At 40.3% G+C, this 24,125-nt stretch overlaps 1 protein-coding gene across 1 annotated transcript; it reads left to right on the forward strand.

Annotated features, from left to right (window-relative positions):
* The first annotated feature begins 5,118 nt into the window (after positions 1–5,118).
* On the forward strand, positions 5,119–23,454 carry LOC133215264 (interferon-induced GTP-binding protein Mx-like). The gene is made up of 14 exons (XM_061359187.1): positions 5,119–5,149; positions 5,276–5,400; positions 6,878–7,070; positions 8,021–8,158; positions 9,411–9,565; positions 12,014–12,152; positions 12,621–12,819; positions 13,600–13,678; positions 14,667–14,789; positions 15,575–15,716; positions 17,901–18,059; positions 19,018–19,094; positions 20,085–20,327; positions 22,968–23,454. The coding sequence occupies exons 1-14, from the start codon at positions 5,134–5,136 to the stop codon at positions 23,199–23,201; spliced, it is 2,022 nt and encodes a 673-aa protein (XP_061215171.1). The 5' UTR covers positions 5,119–5,133; the 3' UTR covers positions 23,202–23,454.
* The last annotated feature ends 671 nt before the right edge of the window (positions 23,455–24,125 follow it).

Below are 24,125 nucleotides of genomic sequence, written 5' to 3' on the forward strand. Positions count from 1 at the left end.
ATAACACAGTGCCAGTTCTCAGGCACACTGCTTTGCGGCCGACATCTTTGGAGGAATTTACATAACCTAAATTATGTTTCCACAAGCTTGATATTAATTCCAAAGACTTTGGATGTACATCATCTGCTCATTGCTCAAGCCACTCTGTGGGGACTGACGAGTTTTCTGCTATAGGCTGACACTGCTCAGAGGAGGGGTACAGTAAGCATCAACCTCCACACCCTTCTCCCTTGACAGCACAAATCTGTGCTATGCAAATGTTGCTCTTGCCCTGGATGTGCAGCCAACACAACTGCAAATACCAAAACTATGCTTTCACAGGAGCAGAACTACAGTTGTGCAGTTTTACAGGAGCTCCTGAGCAGGTTTGTGGGGTGAAAGTGCTGGCTTTCCTACTAGATGTGCTTATACTGGAACAACACCCCAGCCAACTTCTCTTTTTCATATGAAAATGCCATTATTACCTGCTTCACCCTGCTTCTCTGTGGCAAGAGCTCAAGAGATGGTGCAAGAGACTTGAAATGAGCACCCTTCCCTTGCCAATTTATAGTTAACTTCCCAAGTTGAGCAATTCTTTGGCAGTTTAGGTGCTTGGTTTTCCTTTTTGTTTTACACCAGTTTCAATATTTTTCTTATTTTTTTTTTCTTCTTTCGCATTTTTTGGTAGCTTCTACTTGGGGGTTATTTATTTTGGTAGGATGTTTGGTGTACGGTTTGGGGTTTTTTTGGGGGGTGGTGCACTTTTTCAAAATAGTTGTTTATAGGATTTGTTTCTTTACTGCTGGCTTTCCAGTTTGTTCTGGTGTGTCTGTAGGACTTTTATTGATTAATTGAGGTGGGGGTTGTTTTTGAAGGGGTAGTTCTGTGATTAAAGAAAACCACATAACCAAAACAATCACATAACAAAGAGATTGCTGAAAGCTAACAAGCTGATCAGTACTGTGACTTAGAAGCCCATTTCCCCTGAGATAAGTCTCCTTTATGCTTGAGTGCAAGCAGACAGTTGATGGAGAAGGCCAGAAGAGGTATGGTGGAGAAAGACAGGAGAGCTTGAAGGTGCAGTTCCCTGCAGTGGCCCATGCTGGGCCATGTTGGTGCCCATGCAGCACTGGATCTTTGTCACTCCCTGACATGCACCCACAACCAGAGCTCAGAAATAAGCCCTCTGAGTCACTGCTAGACAAGGAAGTAGGAAGAAGGGCTGGCTTAAGTGATCACTGTGGCTGCTGTTTGGTAAGACCCACAGTCAAGAGTAAGTCAGTTTGAAACCAACCAAAACTGCCAGAAACTGAGAGCAGCTGATAGAGGTAGCAATCAACACCAGAGGGAGTAAGAAATCAGGGTTGATCCTGCATCAGAGTTGCAAAGCCCCTGCCAGGACAAAGCAAGCTGATTTTAGATAAGGGCTTTGAGTCCATAAAAACATAAGAAAAATGAGGGCAGAAGAGCAAAGAGAGCAGAAGAGGGAGCATTCTGACCCAGTAATGTCAAAACAAGAAACAGTGCAAGGACCTAAGAAAGCTCAAGACCTCGACTGCCCCAAAGTGTGCATAATGGTGATAAATCGCACTGTGTCTCATTTTGCCCATGTTTAACAACCTCAGTTGTATCCTGCAGCCTGTGACAGCAAAGGTACAGTCCAGGTGAGCAGTGGCACAGCTTGCCACTCTGGCAAGGCTAAAAAGTCTTGCCATGGGGTGAAAAAAACTCTCCTTCTCCTGTGGAGGAGATCCTCACCCACTTGCTTTTTGCATGAATGGAAGAGGAGACCAAAAGGGTCCTTCAGATGGTGCAGTGTCAGCATGCCCAGCCAGCAGCACTCATGGGAGCAGGGCTCAGCAGCTTGCCTGGTCTCTGCTCAACCTGTTGGTTTCACCCCACATACAAGAGAGCTAACTCCATGAGACTACTTTTTGGGGGAGGAAAGAGGAGCTGATGCTCATGGGCAATATTTCCAAGTACCTCCACCATTTGCCCCTGTCACCCTGCCATACAGTACAGCCAAGCAAGGGGCAGCCAGCTGTGTTGTGAGAAGTGTCATTTCTGTCATCCACTAAACAACAGGAGGAAAGCCAGCTGGTGTATAAGGAAATAAAAAATCAACACATGGTACTATTATTTCCACAGCTACCACGAAGTGAAGCCTTTCCATGTTGCATTTGGTTTCGTTTCTCCTGATTCTCATCACAGGGTGTAGGTGGAGCCTGTAAATAAGCACCAGAAGAAGTTGGAAAGAAGTTACTGCTTCTCCTTGCTACAGGACACTACACAGGTAGAATTTTCTCTTTTGCCTCTTCTAAAAATAGTCATGCAGGTTTGGACTGTTATCTTCATTCCTTTCAATACTTGCATGTGAGAACGCTGTATAAGATTCTAAAGTTAGTGTGGTTAAATAAGATTGCCAGAAGTAGGATTCGTTGTTTCTTGGGGTGGGGAAAAAGACAGTAGTATTATTTCCTCTTTAAAGGGTGAACACTGAGAGACAGCATTTAAATCAGAACACATTTTTTAAAGTATCTACTGTGTGGAGGCAGTGTTCAGCAACATGGTCTAGCTGGCAGTATTCATGTGTAGCATCATAAGCTTTGAATTGCTTCATTCTTTTTCTAAGACAGCTAGAATTAATAAATGTACAACTCAGAGACCATGTAGTTTACCCAAATATCCTGAAGTTGCAGGATACATCAGGCAGAAGTCCATGTGCTGCTCTAGCTGGACAAAGAGTGAATAAATGCAAGATCTGTGTGGGTTCAGTGCCACAGCTTTGCACCTTAGGTTTGATAGCTAGCTTTGTTATTACCCCTCAAGATGCAAAGCTGGGGTTGTTAGAGAAGAATGAGGCAATTCGTCTTCAGGACCATCAGCAAGTTCATGCTTCACAATGATGTGGTTGCATAGCTCAGTGTTATGTGTTGTGCCAGGGGAGATTTCTGACACACAGGCAGACAAACCTCTAAAGGTAAGGTTCAAGGAAAACAATACTGTCCCAATAATGGAGGCAGAAGCAGCTCTGGGAAAGAGGAGTGTTATCAGACTTTCAGTATCGGCACGTCATCCAGGTGTCATGTTTCATGTATAGATTCTGGCCAGTTTCAGAAAGGCACTATAAAATTGAAGCTCTTTTCTTCCTCTCCTATCTGTTTTTCATCGATGCTGTCAAGGCACAGCACACAAAGAAATCTGTATGTCTGTATGGCACAGTGAGGGATTGCACCAACCTACCTAGCATTTTTCAGGTCCAGATGAAGAATAGATGTGTAGCCCCATACTCGCTGATTACTGTAGATAATGCATTGCTTACTGTAGGTATCTTTGTTAGCCTGTGTATCTGTGTGTGCATGCTGTGGTCTGTACTGTAGGCTTAGCTAAAAACCCAGGTATATGGTTAAGATACAGCTCTTGCACTAAAACATTTCAAAGTTGGCACTTCCTTTGTCAGACTCCTTAAATCTGTTTCCCAGATGTTACAAGTTCATCTTGGAAGATCTTTCTATTTTTATTTTTCCTGGTGGCTTTACTACACCATTTTTGCATTTCATCCTATTCATTACAAGGATATCTAAAGCTTGCTATATAACCTCTTTCTGAAGGAAACACATCTATGTTTAGGAGGCCATATGCTAAAATCAGTACACTAATAACTCAGCCCAATGAATATAAATAATGTAAAAATGATAGAAAATTGTTCTCAGATAATATTTACATTAAATTAAAAAATCATAGAAGTGTTTGGTCCACTAAATTGAAGCACAGGTAAGGAATGGGGAATGAGAAAGGCAATAAAAGGGAATACCGTTAGAAAAATTATTACCAATAAATTATTTCCTGTAGCAATAGCAAATCACTGAAGAGTTTGGTGGCCACTGAATGTGGAATGTATATTTGTTGCAGATAAAGCACTGAAACCTCATTTGCAGAAGAAGAATCTTTGAATTCATTAATAGAAAAAGGTTCATACTGGAATATTAAAGAAAGGGGAAGTGTGGAGAAAGATGAAGGAACTGTAAAATAAGTAACTACAAAGAAACAAAAGTAGTTCAGTTATCTTTTACTGCTGGCCAAAAATGAGAAATTTCCCATAGGCTGTTTTGGGGTTTTTTGCTTTGTTTAGTTTTTTAAAGAGAACAGGAATAACTACTAAAAAATATTGCTTTATTTAAAAGAAAGTCCAAATAGCAAATGTGGAATTAATCTTTTCTTTTTTCTAAACTTGTTTTATACTGAAAGTTTAACTTGGGTCTGATCATCCTGTTTTGACACCTGCTCAAATTAGAAAACCTGTAAACCTAATTCAACCAAAAAATTTAAAACCCAGAAAGTTTTTTCAAGCAAAAATGTGTTTCTCCAAATTAATTTTCTTAAGTATTTGAGTTAAACAGATCTTAGTTTTGGCAGGGAAAGGTTAAAAAGAAATAAATCTATCTTTGAAAAAATAATTCTGTGTTTTTCTCTTTAAATCATTCTAGAATTTCTCTTTAAATCATTCTGGAAGCTGCTTCCCCTGCAAATGTCACATCAAAGGCCTCTGATTTCTTCAGTCACCCATAGAAAATGTATCAACAAAATTTAATAAAATGGAAATCTGACAAAGAAGAAAAAAGAGTCTCCTAGTTGTCACTTCTCTAACATTATGTCAAGCAAAGTTTGCTTTTTGGAGAGAGTTTTAATTTATAGAGGAGGGGAACTAAGACTTCTAAAATAGGGGTAAGACTTGCCTCTGCCAAGTGTTTCTACTGCAGGAGAGGTGACTTGGCCTCATAGCAGACTATGTCTTGATGTGTCCTACTCTCACTGCCATTGGCCCACCCATGTAAGACCCTCTTTGTGCAGCAACACAGACCTATACTCCTGACCCCAGGTGACTGAAGTTAGCATTTGCACACTCTCTCCAGCCATGCCCAGCAGCTGCTATACTGACTGAGGTCCTCAAAACACCTTTCAGCATAATATTTCATTTGAAAATCCTGTGGCAGCTGATATCTGCTGAGGGTTTGAATCAGTAAATAAAAGTGGTGTTTGATTTTCTCTGCTATGATAACTGTTACGAGTTTAGTCACTCAGTGCCCTATGTTTGATTTCAGGAGCTATATAAAGGAGTAATTGGACCAAAGAGCAATGACTAGTAAAGCACCGATGGACAGTCTACCGGGTAAGCCAAAAATTCAGCGGGCCATGGATAATAAGATTGTAGTACTCAACCAACCTTTTGATGGAACAAAATTTGCCCTAATGAAAAATGGTTTTGCATTGCATTCCTTATAACCATCTTTCAAAGCTTTTGCAGTACCTCTTCCACCAGAGTTAGAAGATGAAGTTACGATGATGGGTAGCGTGATGGAGAGAAAGCCTAACTGTGACCATAAGGAGTTGAAGAAACAATATTATGGAGAAGAGGACAAAGTAAGGCAGATACCAGAAGGTGGCATAGATGCTCCCCATTGTTATTCTTTTGCTTCACTTTGTACTCCAAAATGAATTTTGTTGTCTCTTTGGTCAATCTGATCTTGTTAGGCCTAAGCAGAGGAGTACTTTTGGGATCAGGGCCAAGCAGTCCTTTGTGTAACTAGGAAGTTAAGTACCTGCAATTAATCTGCAAGCATAAAAAATACAGGTGTAAAAAATAGGATGGCAGCAGCCTAGCAGCCATTTTAATGTGCAACATATATCTGCTTCATTGGTAACAATTAGCAAATGTTGAATAGAAATCCTTTAGGAGATTTTTTTTACTTAAGGCTCTTCTATCTTCAATAGAAATATGAAGATTGATCATTATCTGTGTTGAAAATTTGACACTGATTGGTTTTCAATCTGTGTCATAGTTAATGAAGTTCCTTCAAAATGGTTAGAATTTACCAGCTAGTAAATATCATAATGAAGAACCTTACCAATAAGGTTTTTAAATACCTGCTGCCAGTAATGTGTGATATCTTTCTTATTTTGAAAGAAAAAAGCTGCTGTGTTTGATTATATACGACTGATAGATGTATTTTCAGAGGTGGCTTTCTTAGACGTAGGCGAAGGTGGGAAAATCCTGGTTTTCTTCGCAAGAAATTAGGTATGAATGTGCCTGACCCATTAGGGTTTGTAAGATACTGGTGTTATCAGAATTACACTTTTAAATGCAGCAGCCAGACCAGAATGGAGACAGGAATAGGGAGAAGAAACCAAGCTGAACCAACTTTAGGTGACCATATTTAACAGCAGGTGGACCAGTTTTGTAAAGGGATGGAAATTATTTGGTTTAGTTTTATGAAAATGAAGAGCCTTTGTTAATACCTGGCATATGTATCAAAAAATAATAATAATCTTTCATTTAAAACAAATCATTCATCCTTTACCCTAGCCTAAAATGAGTCACAGAAAGAAGAGCCATCATGAACTAAAAGATTTTAGCCACCTGTTAAGGATGCTAGATCAGAACACTTTCAGTGTCGGTGCAAAAATTAAACCATCAAACTTCAAAACAAAGATTTAATAAGTTATTGTGTACTAAATTCTCTTGCTACTGGGATTAGATTTCAGTTGCATACACATCATCTGGTACAACTGTAGATGAATGGAAGAAAATGGTAGCTATTTTTTATAAAAACTACAACAGTAAATTAACAAAGCACATTTAGTAATGAGTCTCCCTTTACTCTTTACCTTCTCACAATAGCTTACTAAGCTTGGTATTTTAACTGAGGATAATCATTGAGCCAACATCAACTGATTTTGTCCTATTTACAGACACCTGTGTATAACATGGAGGTGCAAGGATGCATAATGATATGAAGTACAGCTTGGCCAGAAAAGATGCCTAAAAGTGGGGTGGTTTTGTGTGGAAACAACTTCTTTTAAAATAATCAAAAATTAATTGTAAATTTAACTCTAACAGGCAGCAGAACGTACCTTGTATAACCAATATGAAGAAAAAATCCGACCCTGCATTAATCTCATCGATAGCCTAAGAGCTCTCGGAATAGAAAAAGACATGGCTTTACCTGCAATTGCAGTGATTGGAGACCAGAGCTCTGGGAAAAGCTCTGTCCTAGAAGCCCTGTCTGGTATTGCTCTTCCTAGAGGCAATGGTAAGGATTCACTTTCTCAGAACTTACCTGAATTTCACTTTTTAGAAGGGATTTTTATTATTTTATTTTCTAGAATTGGATAACTCCATGCCTGAGACTGTATCTAAATTGTGAGATCCCAAGGGCCTTCTCAGCTCTGGTCTCCAGTAGAAGAAACAGATGTGCAGCACAGGGTAACTTCAACAAGGCACACTTCCTGGGTGGTCAAGAGACCAGGAGTAAGAAAAGTATAGTGTAATGTACTTGTCCCAAAATGTGGCCAGATTGAAAGCTCGCATCAGCTGATTCTGTACATTTCCCAGCAGAGTAGTGCAGCAGAGTATCGGTTTCACATAGAAGATTAGCTTTGAAATTTGCTTTTGAAGTTGGTTTGTGGGTTTCTTCAAACAAGATTTTCTTACAGATACCTATTGTTCTTTTTGTTCTTTCTTTTTTTTTTTTTTTTTTTTTGTACGGAAAAAAGTATACAAAGATCTCTGTTAACAAATATGTGCCTCGAATGTTATGTAAGTCAGAGAAGATTGTTGGAAGACTTTGCTGCTCATGATTCGCCTTCCAGTTCTCTGTGTGTGTATATACACAAACATAAGGTCTGCAAGTTCTGTGTGCATTGACAGTGCCATTTAGTCTTTCAAGCTGGACTTGAGGAAAAGGTTCTCATAGGATATATGGCAGCACCAAAACAAGTCACCCAGAGAAGTGCAAATCTCCATCCTTGGAGGCTTGCAAGACAAACTATGGCTGGACAGAGCCATAACTGACCTCGTTAGTGCCAATGACAGTCCTACTCTGAACAAGTCAGATGACAGCCCTTTGTCAAAGTTTCCTGAAACATTTCTGTGTCTCTGTGCAAAGTATTAGGCAGCCCTATGTACGCCATGCAGTCCATAGCTGTGCATCATGCGTAACAGCTGCTGAGAGAGTTACCTCTGTCTTTGGAACTGCTGCAGGTATTGTTACTCGATGTCCCTTGGAACTTAAACTGAAAAGAACACCTGCCACCCAGCCATGGAAAGGGAAAATTCGTTACCGCAATTTTAACATAGAGCTCCACAGTGCCTCTGAGGTGGATAATGCAATAAGACAAGGTGAGCTGTAATGTATTCCCCTCTGATTCCGCTTTCTCAATCTCTGAATCCTTTCTCATCTTTTCTTAGGCTAAGCAGCAGTCCCCAGACTGTAGTGATTACACAATAACACAGTGATTGTAGCCAGCAGTAACACTAAGAGCTGGATTTAGAGCAGAAGATGGTGGGGGAGCATAACATATTTCTCTTATGAAAGTTGTACCACTTATTAGATCAATAGTGAGGATGACCCATGATGTCCAATAAAAGGCCAGGCTGTGTCCTCAGCTGGATGCTGTCTGCCTGGTTTGGGAAGGTTCTCAGTCAAATACGAAGCCTTAACTGGTCCCTGTCATCAGTTCACTCAGAGAATGTTTGAGGTGTCTGTGCCTGTAAAACTTACGATTTTGGAGAAAATTGCAAGAAGGCAGACTAGAAAGCATAAAGAGCTTCTGCCAGCTAGTGTGACTACAGCCTCAATCACTGCACTTTTTATGTCATAGCTTTGATTTTGTGGTATTTTATGCTGTGCAAGGAAACATTTTTCTTGCCCAAAGTATGGTAAGGTCTTTGTGAAAATTGGATTGTTCTTATTTCTTTGACTAACACTGCTCTGCAATATTGTTAATTTCCTAATGTTTTTCCATTAGCTTTTCAATATATTATTTTGGTGTTTTCAACATATCCTTCCAAAACTGGCCAAGTAAGTGGTATGAATTGATTAATCTAATTACAGAACTGAAAATTCCTCCTAATAATGACTACTGAGCTTCCTTGCTTGTCTGTACTGTTCACAGTTCAAGCAGTATCGCCTTACAAGATTTGGGACAAATCACTTGATCTCTCAACCTATCAAAATGTGAAGAATATAGAATGTCATTATCTTTTGAGGCAGCCAAGGATTAATTAATGCCTACAAAGTGTCTTAACACTGAGAAATCGAATTTCTAAAACTGATCACTATTCTGTCTTATCACTTTTGTTGTGGTTTACTTATGTGTATTTTGCGTATATGAAAGTTAATAAGTATATGCTCTGTAAAATATTAAAGTTCACATTGCAAAAGGACTCCATGTATCCACAAATTGCATAATAATTTCTTTATATTTTTACATTAATGGATTTACGTGCATGTCTGGATGCCATGCCTAAAAAAGCCAAGCCTAAAAGTACTTTAGTTGGTAGCAGATATTTTTCAAAGTCATTGTGCTCAACTTCACTTTCATGCATTATTTGAAGCTTATATTCATTGACTTGTTCTTTTCTTCTTCAGCCCAGAATGTTGTGGCTGGTACTAAAGGTGCCATTAGTGGAGAACTAGTTTCTCTAGAAGTTTGGTCGCCAGACGTACCAGATCTGACATTAATTGATCTTCCTGGAATTGCCAGAGTGGCTGTGGGGGACCAGCCAAAAGACATTGGGGAACAGGTAAAACTCAGTCTCGCACCAATCTGTTCATCCAGTCACTTCTGTAACCTACCTCATATACAAGCCTTTGCTGTAGGATGCTGAAGTTATTATGCTGGGCTTCTGAGCCAGCAATAAAGCTACACTGACAAATAGGCCTATTTTTCAGGCAAGGAATTGCTCACAGGAACAGCGAGGCCCAGGATCTTCTGTCTGCCCTGTTGTGCCAGAGGCACACTAGCTGTGAAGGAGCCAGGTCAGGGGCCCTGCCACAGCCTACCCATGGGAGCATGGAATAAGCCACCCATATGGACCCTGAACACAGTGTTGCCTGTCTGTACCTTGGCTAGACTGCAGTCTGGAAGATAGATAGATTCCAAAATGAGTTGTCACTTACCAGCTTTTTGGGTGCATTTGGCAAAGGTGAATAGATCTGAGCTCTTGTAAGCTCTCCTGGAACAAGGCAGCAAATTGGCCCTTTTACAGGTTTTTCGCTCTGTCATCCCTTACTTATGGAGCTCATCAGAATCAGACTCATCCTGGTTTTTCTCACCCCTTAAGGGGTCCCAGCAGACCCTTTTTCAAGTAAACGGAATATGCACTAAATTGGGGGGGATCTCTGCTCTTCCTCTGGTTGCTTTTAGAAGAAACGCTGGGGAATGCAGATAAAACTCTAGTTGGACAAGGCCATCCTTTGTCTCTAAATTGGAGAGACATCAATTTGATGGATGGACCACTCGGTGGATAAACAGCTGGCTGGATGGCTGCATGCAAAGAGTTGTGGTCAATATCTCAATGTTCAGCTGGAGACCAGTAAAGAGTGGTATCCCTCAGGGATTGATGTTGGGACTGGTCTTGTTCAACATCTTTGTCGCTGACATGGGCAGTGGGATTGAGTGTGCCCTCAGCAAGTTTGCTGATGACACCAAGCGGTGTGGTTCAGTCCACAGAACGGCCATGGGGATGATCAGGGGACTGGAGCACCTCCCGTATGAAGATAGGCTGAGAAAGTTGGGGCTGTTCAGCCTGGAGAAGAGAAGGCTGCATGGAGACCTCATAGCAGCCTTCCAGTATCTGAAGGGGACCTATAGCGATGCTGGGGATGGGCTATTCATTAGGGACTGTAGTGACAGGACAAGAGGTAATGGGTTAAGACTTAAATGGGAAGTTTAGATTGGATATAAGGAAGGAATTCTTTCCTGTGAGGGTGGTGAGGTATTGGAATCGGTTGCCTAGGGAAGCTGTGAATGCTCCATCCCTGGTGGTGTTCAAGGTCAGGTTGGACAGAGCCTTGGGTGAGATGGTTTAGTGTGAGGTGTCCCTGCCCATGGCAGGGTGTTGGAACTAGATGATCTTAAGGTCCTTTCCAACCCTAACTGTTCTATGATTCTATGATCTATAAGGATGATGTGCAGGAGCTGGGTGTACTGTTTCTCCTAGAATACCTTTAAATTGGAACTTGGAATAAGAGTAGCCCAAACTGAACTAGACATACCAATAAAACTGAGACAAGATTAGATTATCTGATCTTAATTCCCTGGGAGAAGCCTAATTTTATTTCACACTTAGTAATCTTTCTATTGTATTTAGAAGAAAGCAGCAGGTAAGACAAGATTGGATTATCTGAGCTTAATTCCCTGGGAGAAGATGAATTTCATTTCACACTTAGTAATCTTTCTATTGTATTCAGAAAAAAGCAGCAGGTATGACACATTCCACACATTTTCAGCCTGCATCCCTCATAGACAGAGGCTATAGCATTGTAGCATGTTAGAAATTGGGATGAATGTGAAGTAGGAAAGAGATGCACCTTTACCAAAACTCAGCAGAAAAAAAGAATAAACTTACTTTAGTATAAACACAATAGAGGTGTGTAAACCTTTTGTAATACAACACAAACTATGGCAAACTCTTTTAGTCTGGCATTGGAACATAGAAGCAACACCAAATAGATGACTTGTGTGACTTGGGGTTTTTGTTTGGTCGCCTGGTTTTGGTTTGAGGTTTTGGGTTGGATTCTTTTCCCACAAATACTCCACTGAAATGTAAGACAAAGACATTTTCTCTCCTTTCAGAGATACAAATTTGAGATTTATCAACATGATCTATCTTGCTTTCTGTAAGTGTGTACCTTGGCATCAGAACTTGTTTTTCTCACATGTGATTATTCGCAAAATATCTTCAATATTTCCATGACAGATTATATGCATGAGAAGTTAAACTGCAGATAGCTCTCAGGACAGGTATAACATCTAAACATGCTAGATGTTTGATTAATCTTGACATAGAAAAAGAGGCTGCATTTTACTGCTGATCCATTTCCATGCTATCCTTTAGCATGTAATACTATCCTTAGTAATTGTGACATTTAATGCCATTAGGCAGTGGCTCATATTGCTAGAAATAGTCACATCTTACGTGGAAGCATCTAATTTCACTGAATTTTGTTAATGCTGCATTGCATTCCAGATCAAAATACTACTTAAAAAAATTATTCGCTTCAAAGAAACACTCAATTTGGTAGTGGTGCCATGTAATGTGGATATTGCAACAACAGAAGCATTGAAAATGGCTCAAGAGGTGGATCCCAGTGGAGAAAGGACACTAGGTGAGACAGTTTTTTATCTACAAGTTGAAGAGAAATGTGAATCTTGTTTCCATGAAGGTCTGATGCTCTGTATTCCATGCTAGATCTGTAGAATTAGCTACTAGAAGAAGGAAAAGACAGCCTAAATGAACTATTTACAAAGCTTGAGATGATCCAGTAGCTCAAAGAATCCCTCAGTTTTGAGTCTCGCTGGCATACGTGTTATAACTGCGGGAAAGCTTTGCTGCTGCCTGTTAAAAAAGGATTTGCAAGGCAAAAAGAGAGTGGGAGGCCAACTGCGGAGCAAGTTTTATAGTGCAAAGCCCAAGAGCTGACAGCTCTCTAGAGGAGAAAAAAAAACCCAAACAAATGACGAGAAGTTGCTTTATAAAGCAAGGTGCAGAGTATTCCTGCTCTGGGTGTCCTGCTACACCTCTCCCACCTTTAATCTCTGCACCTGACTAACTTTCTCTTTGTGTAATTTCCCAGGGATCCTCACAAAACCTGACCTGGTGGATAGAGGAACTGAAGAGTCTGTCATTAAGATAATGCAAAACAAGGTCATTCCCCTCAAAAAAGGTTACATGATTGTGAAGTGTCGCGGGCAGCAGGACATCCACGACAAACTGTCCTTGGCTACTGCAATCCAGCAGGAGAGAAAATTCTTCCAGGCTCACAAACATTTCAGGTACTTCTCACAGCAAGGACCTAATCGAAAACATATTAAAGTCACTTCAAAGCTTCCCGTTGACTTGCTGAGATTTAAATTAGGGTTAGAAACAGGTATTAATGATACGCACTATTTCTCATTGCCCATGTAGTGTTACATTCGAGGAAGCCAGAAGAATTTTACACATCAAATAGAACTTTAAAATGCATTTTGGATACAAGTTTGACATATATATCTCCCCTTAACCCTGGGAGAAGTGCAATGGTCTTCGAAAGTTCAGAATAGTCTCAAAAAATCTAATTTAAGCATCTTACGTGCTTAAGCACTTCAAGTCACGCACTGAAGTGTTTCTATGCACTGGGAAACATGGTTAAACTCAGCATGAGAAAGGATACTGCCTGTGCTAAGGGCACAGATTTCCCCAGAAGATGACTCAGCAGCAAAGCAATCATAACATAGAGAATGGTAGGTGAAAAGGGTTTGGAATCAGTGTACTTCAATGCAGAAATAACACAGCAGCACATTAATCTGCTGTTACAATTTGCTATTTTCAGGTTCTTCCCTGTTTCCATTTGCTTTGCCAGTAGCAGTATCTGACAAACAACTCTTGTGTAAAATGCCCAGAGTCCTGGGCTGCTGCCGCATCTGTGCTTGCACTGCCCAGACATCCCTTATTTTACTCAATTTGTGTATTTACTCAAATTGTGTACAACTAGTGAAAACAGCAAAGCATCAGTGCTACCTCCTTGCCCTGCCCATGTAGTCTACTCAAAATCACCTTTTCCTCTTTTTTTGCAGCATTCTGCTGGAAGAAAAAAGAGCTACTATCCCTTATCTGGCAGAAAAGCTCACAAATGAACTTGTGAGACATATTATTGTAAGTAACAGAAGTGCTATACTAAGCTGTGTTAGTTACAATCTAGAAATAAGTTCAGCCCTTCAACCTTGGGTTGCAATTGATTGCAATCGGATTGCATCTTTGCATGCATAGAGAGCACTTAATTATCCTTCAGTCCAACAATCTGAGGACAAATTGCACTGAGAGTTAAAGGTGAAAAAAACTGTGTTCTATTAATCTTAACCCGAACATTACAATAGGCAAATAATTTCATTTGTGACTCATAACTCCTGCCTTTTCAATGACAGCCGTGTTATTTCTTCTTGTTTGTGAATGCTGATTGACTGGGTGACAAGTTACTGCTATGAGCTTACTAAAACACAATAATTTCTATTTAACTGAAAATGTTTTTAAAAAAATCAAGTAAGACGTAACTGTTTTATTATGTTATTATACTAATGTAAATATATTGGACTTTTAATTTTATAGACATGTATCTGTATGTAATACATCTTATTCCATTAAGGGAAAATGCTAAAATACAGGGAGCCTCTAAATTCAGTACTGAAGGAGAAAAAACAAGCATTTACATATTCTGATGCAACTAAACAGCTGTGTTCACTCAGGCATTTATCAGGAATGGAAGGGTCAATGCATTCCCCACATCACCACCTCCCTGGCACAACCTGTGAGGACATAGTTTTTGGCTCACTATAGATGAAATGTTGCTAGGGACTATTGCTAGGTTGCCTAGGGACTGTAGCTGCTCTGCCCACCTCACAGTGATGTCCAGCTTGTCTTCTCAGAGGGGTCTTAGCCCCCTGCCTGCTCTCAATGAAGGCCATATTTGCATTTCCATGGTATCCCACTGTCATGTGTGGGATGCAAGGACAGCAAGCTCTTAGACTTCAAAGAACAGCAAAGATCTTGTGCAGGTATAGGTCATTCTTAGAGTGATTTTATTTGCCTTCCAAAACCAAACATGTTCAACCTACCTAAATATCCTTCTTCACTGTCTACCCACCAGAACACTTTGCCAGCACTGGAGAACCAAATTTATGAGGCACTCCAAAAAACATTACAGGATCTACAAAAGTACAGAACAGTCTCACCCACAACAGAGTCTGAGAAGCTGACTGTCCTCACCGATGTGAGTATCAGTATTGATTTTGTCACAGAGCAGAATGAAGAGGTAAACATGGGAGAAAAAGAAAACACTAACAGTTAGGAAACCATTGGCATAGAGCACCAGGAAGCTTGTGGTATCTGTCATCGAAGTGTTTCAAGAGCAACATAGACAAACCTCTGGCAGGAATACACCATAGCTGCAAAAATAATGGACCACAGGAGCTCCTGGTCCCTTCTAGAAATATTTTTCATGTGATTATGTGATGAGAACTGAACAACAACTCGGTTGAAAGGTCAAACTCAAGCATTTCAGGGATGGAAAAATTACACTCCTGCCTGCCAAACATTTTGAAGGGTTTATATTGTTTACAGCACTCATCGAATGCATTCTTGATATCAAAATATGGTTTACTACCATCTAAGTATCTTATCTTGGGGAACTAATCCCTTACAGAAAGCTTTTGGGAGGCCAGCAGGGGCACTTATGAAGGCTCATCAGCCTTCAAAGGTTTCATACAAGTCTGGTCAAATAGAATTTGCTAAATGGTTCTAAGAGTCCACAGGAAAGGAAAAACAAAAAAAGTATCAAGTTTGTTCTCCTCCAGCTGTGCTGGTTTGGGGACAGCCAAACAAAAACCAAACAAAACAACAGGAGTTACAAGCATAAAAGATGTAAGGAAGGGATGTTTTCAATGAACCACGTTCCTGCCTTAACATCAGAAGATTGCAGATTTGCTTTACAGATGCAAGTCAGTCTGGAGAAATTAAACTTTACAACGTTCTTGCTTGTTCTTTAATTCACTACAGTTGATCAAACTCTTTAACCAAGATGTCTCTCAGACAATACGTGGAGAGGAACAGTTGGTTGGAAATGAAATCAGACTTTTTACAAAAATCCGCAAAGAGTTCCAAACATGGGAAGCGGTCCTCCTAGAGTGTGCTGCAAAGGGTAAGTATAGAAAACCGTTGTTTGCAGCTGAACTGAGATTCTATTCCCTTGCTTTTAAATCAAGACACAGCATCATCAATGGGTTGTTCCACGAAAGTAAAAACAAGAAGCAGGAAGCATGCATCTGTTGTAGTGTTAGGCAAGTTATGCTTTAGTCCTTGAGGAAAAGGACGGAGCTTGTGTTAAATGCTGTCATTACGGAGAGATCAGTGAATCTCTCTCTTCTCCCAGCAAAACAGTAAAATCAAGACTATGGGCCCTGCCACAAAACTGGTTGGCGAGTCTCTGAACCATTCTTCTAAATAACAGCAATAAACCAAACATATCATTATCATCATTATAATTATTTTAAACTATATAATGAATCTGCTATAATTCTATTACTATTTTTATTATTACTATTATTAGGAACATTTTGCAATTTTGGTCTTTTTTGTTCTACTTTAGCTCTGGTTTAAGGGGTGGAGAAAGCAATTCTGAGTCTGAAATCACCACACCTTGTAAAGAGCACCCCTTCCCGTGTATCTCCCACTTTGCTAATTGCTTAACTGAATTCAGAGCTAAACACAGTCATAGGGTGATGCACACAAGCTGAACTCTGCCGCACACTCAACATCTTTTGCAGCATCTCCTGCACATCTTTCAGAGACCCCATCACTTGCTCTTAGAGATGAATTAGCATCAGCTATCAGACAAGCAGTTCTCAAAGCAAATACTATGCACATCTATGTCAGCATTACTAGTCACTCTAAAATGATAGGTACAAATAGGCTGCAAGAATGACATCAACCAGAGACAAACATATATATATATATATGCATATATGTAAAGACAGACAGACATTAGTGTATGTTAACATCTCTTATGTCACACCCATGAAATATCAAGCCAATCAACATGATTTTATGGACAGGAATAAAAGAGTAAGATAATGAAGGCATGATGAAATAGACAAAAAAAAAAAAAAAGTAAATAGCAGAAAGCACTAGCAGAAGGATGCAACTTCTTCACAGGACAAGAACAACTGAGTTGCATTACAAGGCATTCCAAGGCAGCTGAACCACAGTGGGGAACCGTCTGGGCTCTTTCAGGTTATCCCCATTGATTTAAACTAATACATCTAACTTCACAATAGGATCACGTAGCAACACACAGCAGCTGTTACAACAGCATAACTCTTGCTGACAATATGCTACCCCAAAATCATGTGTATACATGCCCAGATAAAGTATTTACATGTGCAGCAAAGTAAGTTCACTTACATAACTTGAAAACTACAGGTAGCTTTAGCGAGCTCTTCCTCAACAAAAGGCACTATTATCAGTCATCTCTAGGATTTCTGAAGGTACATCATCGCATGTCAGATGACACAGTTTAACTTGAGCTTTCTTACGATGAAGGAAAGTACTAAGAGTAGTAGACCCTTTCGATATTTGAAGCCTTGAACTTTCTGTTGCAAAGCTGATAGATGTTCTTGTGGCCATGTTACAACTTTGTACTAACTTAACTGTACAGGTTGGTTTTCAGACTCTGGAAGAGATTCTCTACATCTACTTCTGGGTTTTCTGTGGAGTTTTTTCCACTGATTTTTTTTTTTTCTTTTTTAATTATCCAACTATGGATTCGTATATCTGAATGTTAGAAGTGAAAGCATTCATAGCTTGACTTCTACTTCCACATCTGCATGTAATTCACAAATTTGACCCCCAAACAGGGCCATTTCAAAACACTCAAGAGACCTGTCTTTGCCTGAATAGGTAAACCAGTTCAAAGAGATAATACCCCATTTAAGATGGCAAATTCATGTAATGTTAACAAAGAAATACTGACTGTGATATCTTAAATAAAAATAGTCAACAGTAGATTCCCTGGAATAAGACTGTTTAGGGAGTTTGGGGTATTGTTTTGTTCCATGAAGGTAGCAATTCCAAGCAGAACCAGTATTTTTGAGCCCCATCATGATTTCTGGGTTGCTTTCTGTCATGTAGGTGGTTGCTCCATTGTGTCATTAACTGAGCAATAATGTGTTAGCACAGTTCTGTAGTAACGGTTTTGCTTGAAAGATCATCTCAGTAGTTGCTCTTCTCAAGAGCATTTCAAAGAGGAGAAACAGACCTCCTTCGTAATTCTGATATTCATAAATAGAGTGATTAGTTGTAAAGCAATGTTATTTTAATATTGCAGTTAATGAAACTGTACCCGGTAAAGCATGGAAATACGAAGAACAGTATCGTGGAAGAGAGTTCCCAGGTTTTACCAATTACAGGACATTTGAAGACGTTATAAAAGAGCAGATCATAGAACTGGAGGAGCCAGCCATTGAGATACTGAACAGGGTGATTGGTACGTCTCACAGGCCTCATGAGGCTGTTGCATGGGACATACCCATGCACCTAACTTTTTTTTTTCAGGATGAGCAGATGTTCTCACTGCTGGAGCAAGAGCTCCAGGCAGGATTCTTCAGAGTGGGGAAGTGAATTTGATTGAACCTGGAGTCTTACTTCTCTAGAGCCTCCAATCTCTACATGCGGTCTCTGGCAATTATTAATACTTTTCGCAGTGGCTGGTGAAATAAAGTTAGAATGTAACTATCATAAATAACAAAGTAATAGTACAGTAGAAGTACCTGGTTGCAGCCCAGCAGCTTGGTATTCCCAAACCCAGGGAGTGGCGTTCACAAACCTGAACTGGGAGCCCAGCTTCTTTGCCAGTTCTTTGCATGCTATTGTACATTGTATCATACAGTGTATTGTATGCTGTATCATATAGTGACTGCTGAGACTGGGGGGAAGAGTACATAGTTCATCCAGTAAAAACCACCCAAGGAAAAAGTATGTCATGATCCTCTCTCTCCTATGTTTGCCTTAGGAGGCAGCTACGGTGTCTGTGCCAGACTCAGTGATCTGTCCTATATGTGGCTAGCCCCTCTCCCTGCAGGGGCAACTCAGGGGGTGAGATGCAGGTGTGCTTACATGGCCAAGTGATGGCACATCTGCTCAGATACAGCTGTAAGCACAGAAATTGCTTCATAAAAGAAATGTCAGGGATATTCAATCTCTCAGGTGTTAAGTGATTACAGCAGGTCTTTAATGTCTCACACTCTTGGACCTAGAAATCTGAATTCCTGCTTGTTTGTATTGGTCATAAAGGCACAGTGCACCAGTACAGCTGCCCAGCTATTTCTGGATGAATACAGAAAATGGGTAGCTTTCCCAAGTCTCATATTAACAATAGCTTAAAAACCTCACTTGATTACTTGACATTATTTTGTCTGTCTGTTCTTCTTCTGTCTGTCTGTTAGGACTGGTTGAAGAGAAATTTACGGAACTCACTACAAGGCATTTTGGTAATTTCCACAATCTAAACAGAGCTGTTAAGGTGAGACATTACCTGTAACCTGAGACAAGAGCATGACAGAACAGCCTTTGTAAATACAGCCATTTGTAAAGACAGCATTTGTAAATACTGCTTAGAGTACCTATCCCATTGCATTACCCTTATGCAACCGCTGAATTTCTTTTACGCCTATGCTTTTTATAAAATAAGGAAAAGCATGAAAATGATAGCACCTTTACAATGGGACTAATGAAAGTGCCTTTTGGTACAACTTTGACAAGATATAAAACATATATTCCTCACTCATTCTAGTCACACTGTTGATACATACACCACAATGCAAAGAAAACACAATATGGCAGCCTTGAAGAGTTTATAATTAATTTTAGTCCTGCAATGATTTGTAAGCATGTGGGTAGCCTAAGAGTACTAAACAGTGCTTTTCCCTTTCTGAAAGGCAAGCCATGTTGTTAGCCAGTGCAGGAATCTCATCTTCAATAAAAGGGAGCAAGAGCAGACAAGCTAACAATCATTTGACATGAGAGTTAGAAGATGACTGTTCCCAGTTTGGGGTAGAGTTAAATTATATGGATGTCGTTGAGCCTTTCTCTCAGAAAGATCTTTGAAGAAGAGATGAGAAGCAATGCTGGACAGCAAGGAAGCAGTGTCCATTCACAGGGTACTGCTTAGAAAGGAAACTAAAATGCAAATGTGAGTGAAACAGATGGTTTTCTATTTTACTTGCATGGCCAAACCCTACTGAGCTCCCAGGCCAACCAGATACCAAGCTAATAAGCTATTTCAGCCAAACACAGAAGTATTTAGGGAGGGTCTTTAGGCAGTGAGAGAGATGCAGAGGGAAGAAGTGCTGGTAAACACTGAAGATGAAAGAAAAGATGGGATGCTTTCTTAAGAGTGCTAAGAAAGCATGTTAAGGGAATTTGAGGATGACTGAGGGAACTTTGCTGCTATGCACCAACACCTTTGCAAAAAAAAAGCAAATGTCTGAGAACTTGTTCTTTTCTTTTCTAGACTAGAATTGAAGACGTTAGAGAGAAACAAGCAGAGGAGGCTCAAAGACGTATCCGGACCCAGTTTAAAATGGAGAGAATTGTATACTGCCAGGATAACCTTTACATAAATGATTTAAAATCTGTTAATGGAGAATACTTTAAGAAAGTCAGCAATGGGAAAGAATCGCAGGTTGGATCTGATTTGCAACAAGAGCCCTATTTTGTCCGGGAACTGGTTTCTCATACGAAGGCTTACTTCTATGTGAGTTTACAGATGAACATACAGCAGTTGTTCTGTACTTTGAATGCTATATACCCGCTGTCCAGGTCTCACTGTAGTTAACATATTGAGTCTTTCATACTACTACTATGCAGGGAATAGCAGCCAGAGGGTGTAAGTGCCTTGTCCAAGTACATGCATAGCTTCTGTATGAACTAATCAGAGCTTCTGACCAGTGATGAAAATGCCAGGACAAAGCTGGTCAGAAGGCTGTTTCAGCACAGTTTCTAGGGAGAAGTAGTTGCACAGTGCCAGATATGGTGATTAGAAAAGCCTGCAATTTCTTAAAATGATAGTTGGTTCCTAAAGCACATGTTAACTGCCTCCCAGCCTGGCATGGTTCCCTGATGCCCCTCGCTCAGGGAATACACTACAGGCAAGTGAGCTCTCTTTTCTAGCTTTTCACAGAGAAGGCAGTGGCTCCTGCTGACTACATAGCCCCATGCCAGTACAATGTTCCCTCGATCACTTACCAGCATGGAGGAGAGGATAGGATGAGGAAGAGCCCTTGGCCCTGTAACTACAAGTTACTGATATTCAGTTGATGGCAAGAACCCTCTACAGCAAAAGAAGCAACAGGCCTAGGATAGCTTCCCCCACTGTAAGTCTGTATCACATTTTTCAAATAACACTGGTTTCCATGAGCTTAGCAACATTATGTACAGCACTTCAGCATTTAGCACAGCATCTGAGAGCTTAGGTCAGCTCAGGTCAGCCTCAAGCCCTTCTGCATATTCCTCCTGCCAGCAGAAAGCCATGTCAGTGGCTTGCAGTTGGAGCCTAAACTAATGTGACAAGAGGAGTGATAATAAAATGTTAAGTTAAAACATCGGATTCAGCTATCTGTAGAGATCAGAGTGTGTATGCTGCATTGCAGAGAGTTCATAGAAATTAAGTCTCTAAAGACAAATGGGATGTTTTAACAAAATACTGTGTTAAAGAAAGACAGCAAAGAGAACATGCAGTATCAGTATTTGCTTTTGATATTTGTTTTGTAAAATCTCTCCTAGAAAGCAACAAGTTCAATATTAATAATGCAGTAGGTAGGTAACAGCTCACCTTGAATTCCAATAGCAAGATTTTGACAAATTCCTGCATTAAATGTTCAGGCTGCTCAGGCTGATGGAAGGAGAGAAAGCTATCTGCTTTCAGAGAATGAGACAAAGGCAGAACTGCATACTCTTCCCTGCCCCCTCACTATTCTCTCTGTTATAGCACAAATGTCTCAGAAGTTAGATATACATTTTTGTAAATGCCCTAAGAGCCATTTTCAACAATAACAAATACCAGAGCATCATATATCCATGGGACTTACACAAGGTCAAAACATTCTGCATGCAATGGAAGCTTTTAAGTGTCCATGGCCTTTGAAAATGGCATGCATGTTTCTGTGTCACCTATTGCATGATTGTCAAGATTCTGGGTAGAGTTTGGCTCCAAAAAAGCACCTATATTTAAAGCATGTAGGCTCCCTTCCACCACAGTCAGTAGTGCCTAGTGAAACATAGGCTCAGTAAGTGCTTTAGCTGACTCAGCCGAATTGCTTGCTATTGACTAGATCTCTGCAAAACAGAAAGAAAAGCTAAACATCTAGTCTTAGGTATTTTTCAGCTTGAGTTCAACCCCACCTTTGTACATGGAAGATTTGCACCCACTGAGCTCCAGATGTAAAGCCAGAAACACCTTATACTTCTCTGGAAACAGGCTGCCCAAACCCTATAGGACCTACAAATCAAATGTGCCTCTTCAAGGTCTTCCCACTACCATTTGCAAGTCAGATGCTACAAGAAGAAAGGAAGACAGCACGTTTCTCAATTGCAACCAGTCTCTCAGGAGTAAGTGCTCACCTGGCACTAGGAGGGCTGGAGACAGCTCCCTCCCAGCACTGGAAAGGTTTCAAACCTCCCACTGTCCAAGAGCACCAGCTAAGCCCCCAGGGCCTGCAGATGTCTCAGGGAAAGTGTCCCACAAGCTCTTCTAGGTCAATGCTTCAATTTGTATATACAAATAGCAGACCAGACAGTTTGTCAGCTTAGCAGAAAATTATCTCATTGAGATATCAATAGATGGAATGTAGGCAAAACAAAGCCTCACTACTGCTGAAGACATTTTCCCTTAAAGCTAATGCTTGCTCCAAAGTTGTCTTCCACTTAAAAGGACAACCACATCAGAAATACCATCTAAATACAGAAATTTAGCAAGTTTAGTAAAAAACACTCTTTGATTTCCTGTACCATAATGGATTGGTAACATTTCAGAGAACACACGTTTGATGCCAGAAATTGCTCACAAATACTGTTCGTCAGGTATGTCCTCGGATAAGCTCTTACCAACAATAGCTGGCAGAGCCAAGTGGCAAACAGCCTGCCTTGGGTTTAGTTCACTGAGAGAAAAAAGCAACAGTTGACATTCCCGTAACTCTTAGTTTTTAGACCTTTAGGTACAAAAAAGACTAATGGCAAACATTTTTTTTGGTTCATAGAAGCACTCCCTTCTTGACCAATAACTCAGTGCTTAACATTTAAAAATGTGCTGTCATTTCTTCCCATACTGCCTATAGCCCCTTCCTTTTTTGGTTCTTTCAGGGACATAAGTCTTCTGCCTTTTTCCCCCTTTTTGCAGGGAGCAAGTAAACGCCTCTCTAATCAGATACCTCTGATCATCCTGTCTTCTGCCTTTCATGACTTTGGGGATGACTTACAGACCACAATGTTGCATCTTTTACAAGAAAAAGACAAGTTAAGCCATCTCCTTCAGGAGGACAGTGAAGCGGCTAAGCATAAGCACTACCTCAGTGAACGAGCTGATCGTCTCACCAAAGCCCGCCAGTACCTGCGAAACTTCACCTCACTGTAGATTTCTTAATTTTTCAGTCTACTTGTTTTCTAGCATTATTGAGGAACTTCATAAAACCCCCTGAAAATGTAACGCCAGCACTCATTTCTAGTGTTATTTTCCATAATCATGTTACAGGCAAATATCTACCCTTATGTTAAGTGCTCTTTTGTGGGAGTTGTGATTGAATAAATGCTGTCCAATTTTTAAACATTTGCTTTATGAACTTTGTATAACCATTAAAATAATTATTAAAAAGCTAGAGCTCTTGAGGGTTGTGGTGTTTTGTTTGTTTGATGAGGATGAGGGCTTTCAGCTGTGTAACTCACAGACTGTAGAAATCACCTTACCTAACTAACTATCCTAGATGAAGCATAGTGCACAACCTTAGCAATCCCACACTTCCCTTTGTGGTTTTGCTTCACAGTGATTGATGTCTTTCCTGCCACAGCCTGAAAAACAACTCTGCAAGCTATTGCCGCTGTTCAGTCCCAGCCCAGGAGGTAGAGTGTACACAGTGGGCATGAAACAATTCCAGCCTAGATGGAAAAATAGTGAACCACATTTTATCAGGACATCTACAGGATGCTGTTGGCTCTGCTTCTCCTTTGTCAGTTCTCTGATTTGTAGAGAAAGGCTGATGCTGTTTCTTTTAGAAGCCTGGAGCATCACCTGAAATTTTGGGACTGATGGGCAATTCAATAGATGGCAGGACTTGGATTACCAAGAAATTAAACCATTCAGGATGTTAAACATCAGAAGGGTATCCCTCCCCAAAGAACAGAGCAGCTTTCCAAGAGCTCTTTCATTTCACGAGAGCCAGTGCAAAATATAACACTGCATGCTGTACTCACAGCATCTTTCATATGAAGGATTTATTTTAACAGGCAAAGCTGTGCTTTATGTAGCAAGAGTAGCATCGGCATTTAGCTGAGAAAAAAGTGC

Source organism: Neopsephotus bourkii, unplaced genomic scaffold (assembly GCF_033783945.1).
Source record: "Neopsephotus bourkii isolate Nb327-2 ecotype Australia unplaced genomic scaffold, CSIRO-AGI_Nbou_v1 NB_962, whole genome shotgun sequence".
NCBI lineage: Eukaryota > Metazoa > Chordata > Aves > Psittaciformes > Psittacidae > Neopsephotus > Neopsephotus bourkii.

What these genes read in the sequence shown, in the direction of transcription:
- LOC133215264 (XM_061359187.1), top strand. An exon ending in ATTATGGAGAAGAGGACAAA is followed by an intron (nt 5,401 to 6,877) that starts GTAAGGCAGATA and finishes TAACTCTAACAG; the next exon opens with GCAGCAGAACGTACCTTGTA. An exon ending in AACTTGTGAGACATATTATT is followed by an intron (nt 13,679 to 14,666) that starts GTAAGTAACAGA and finishes TCTACCCACCAG; the next exon opens with AACACTTTGCCAGCACTGGA.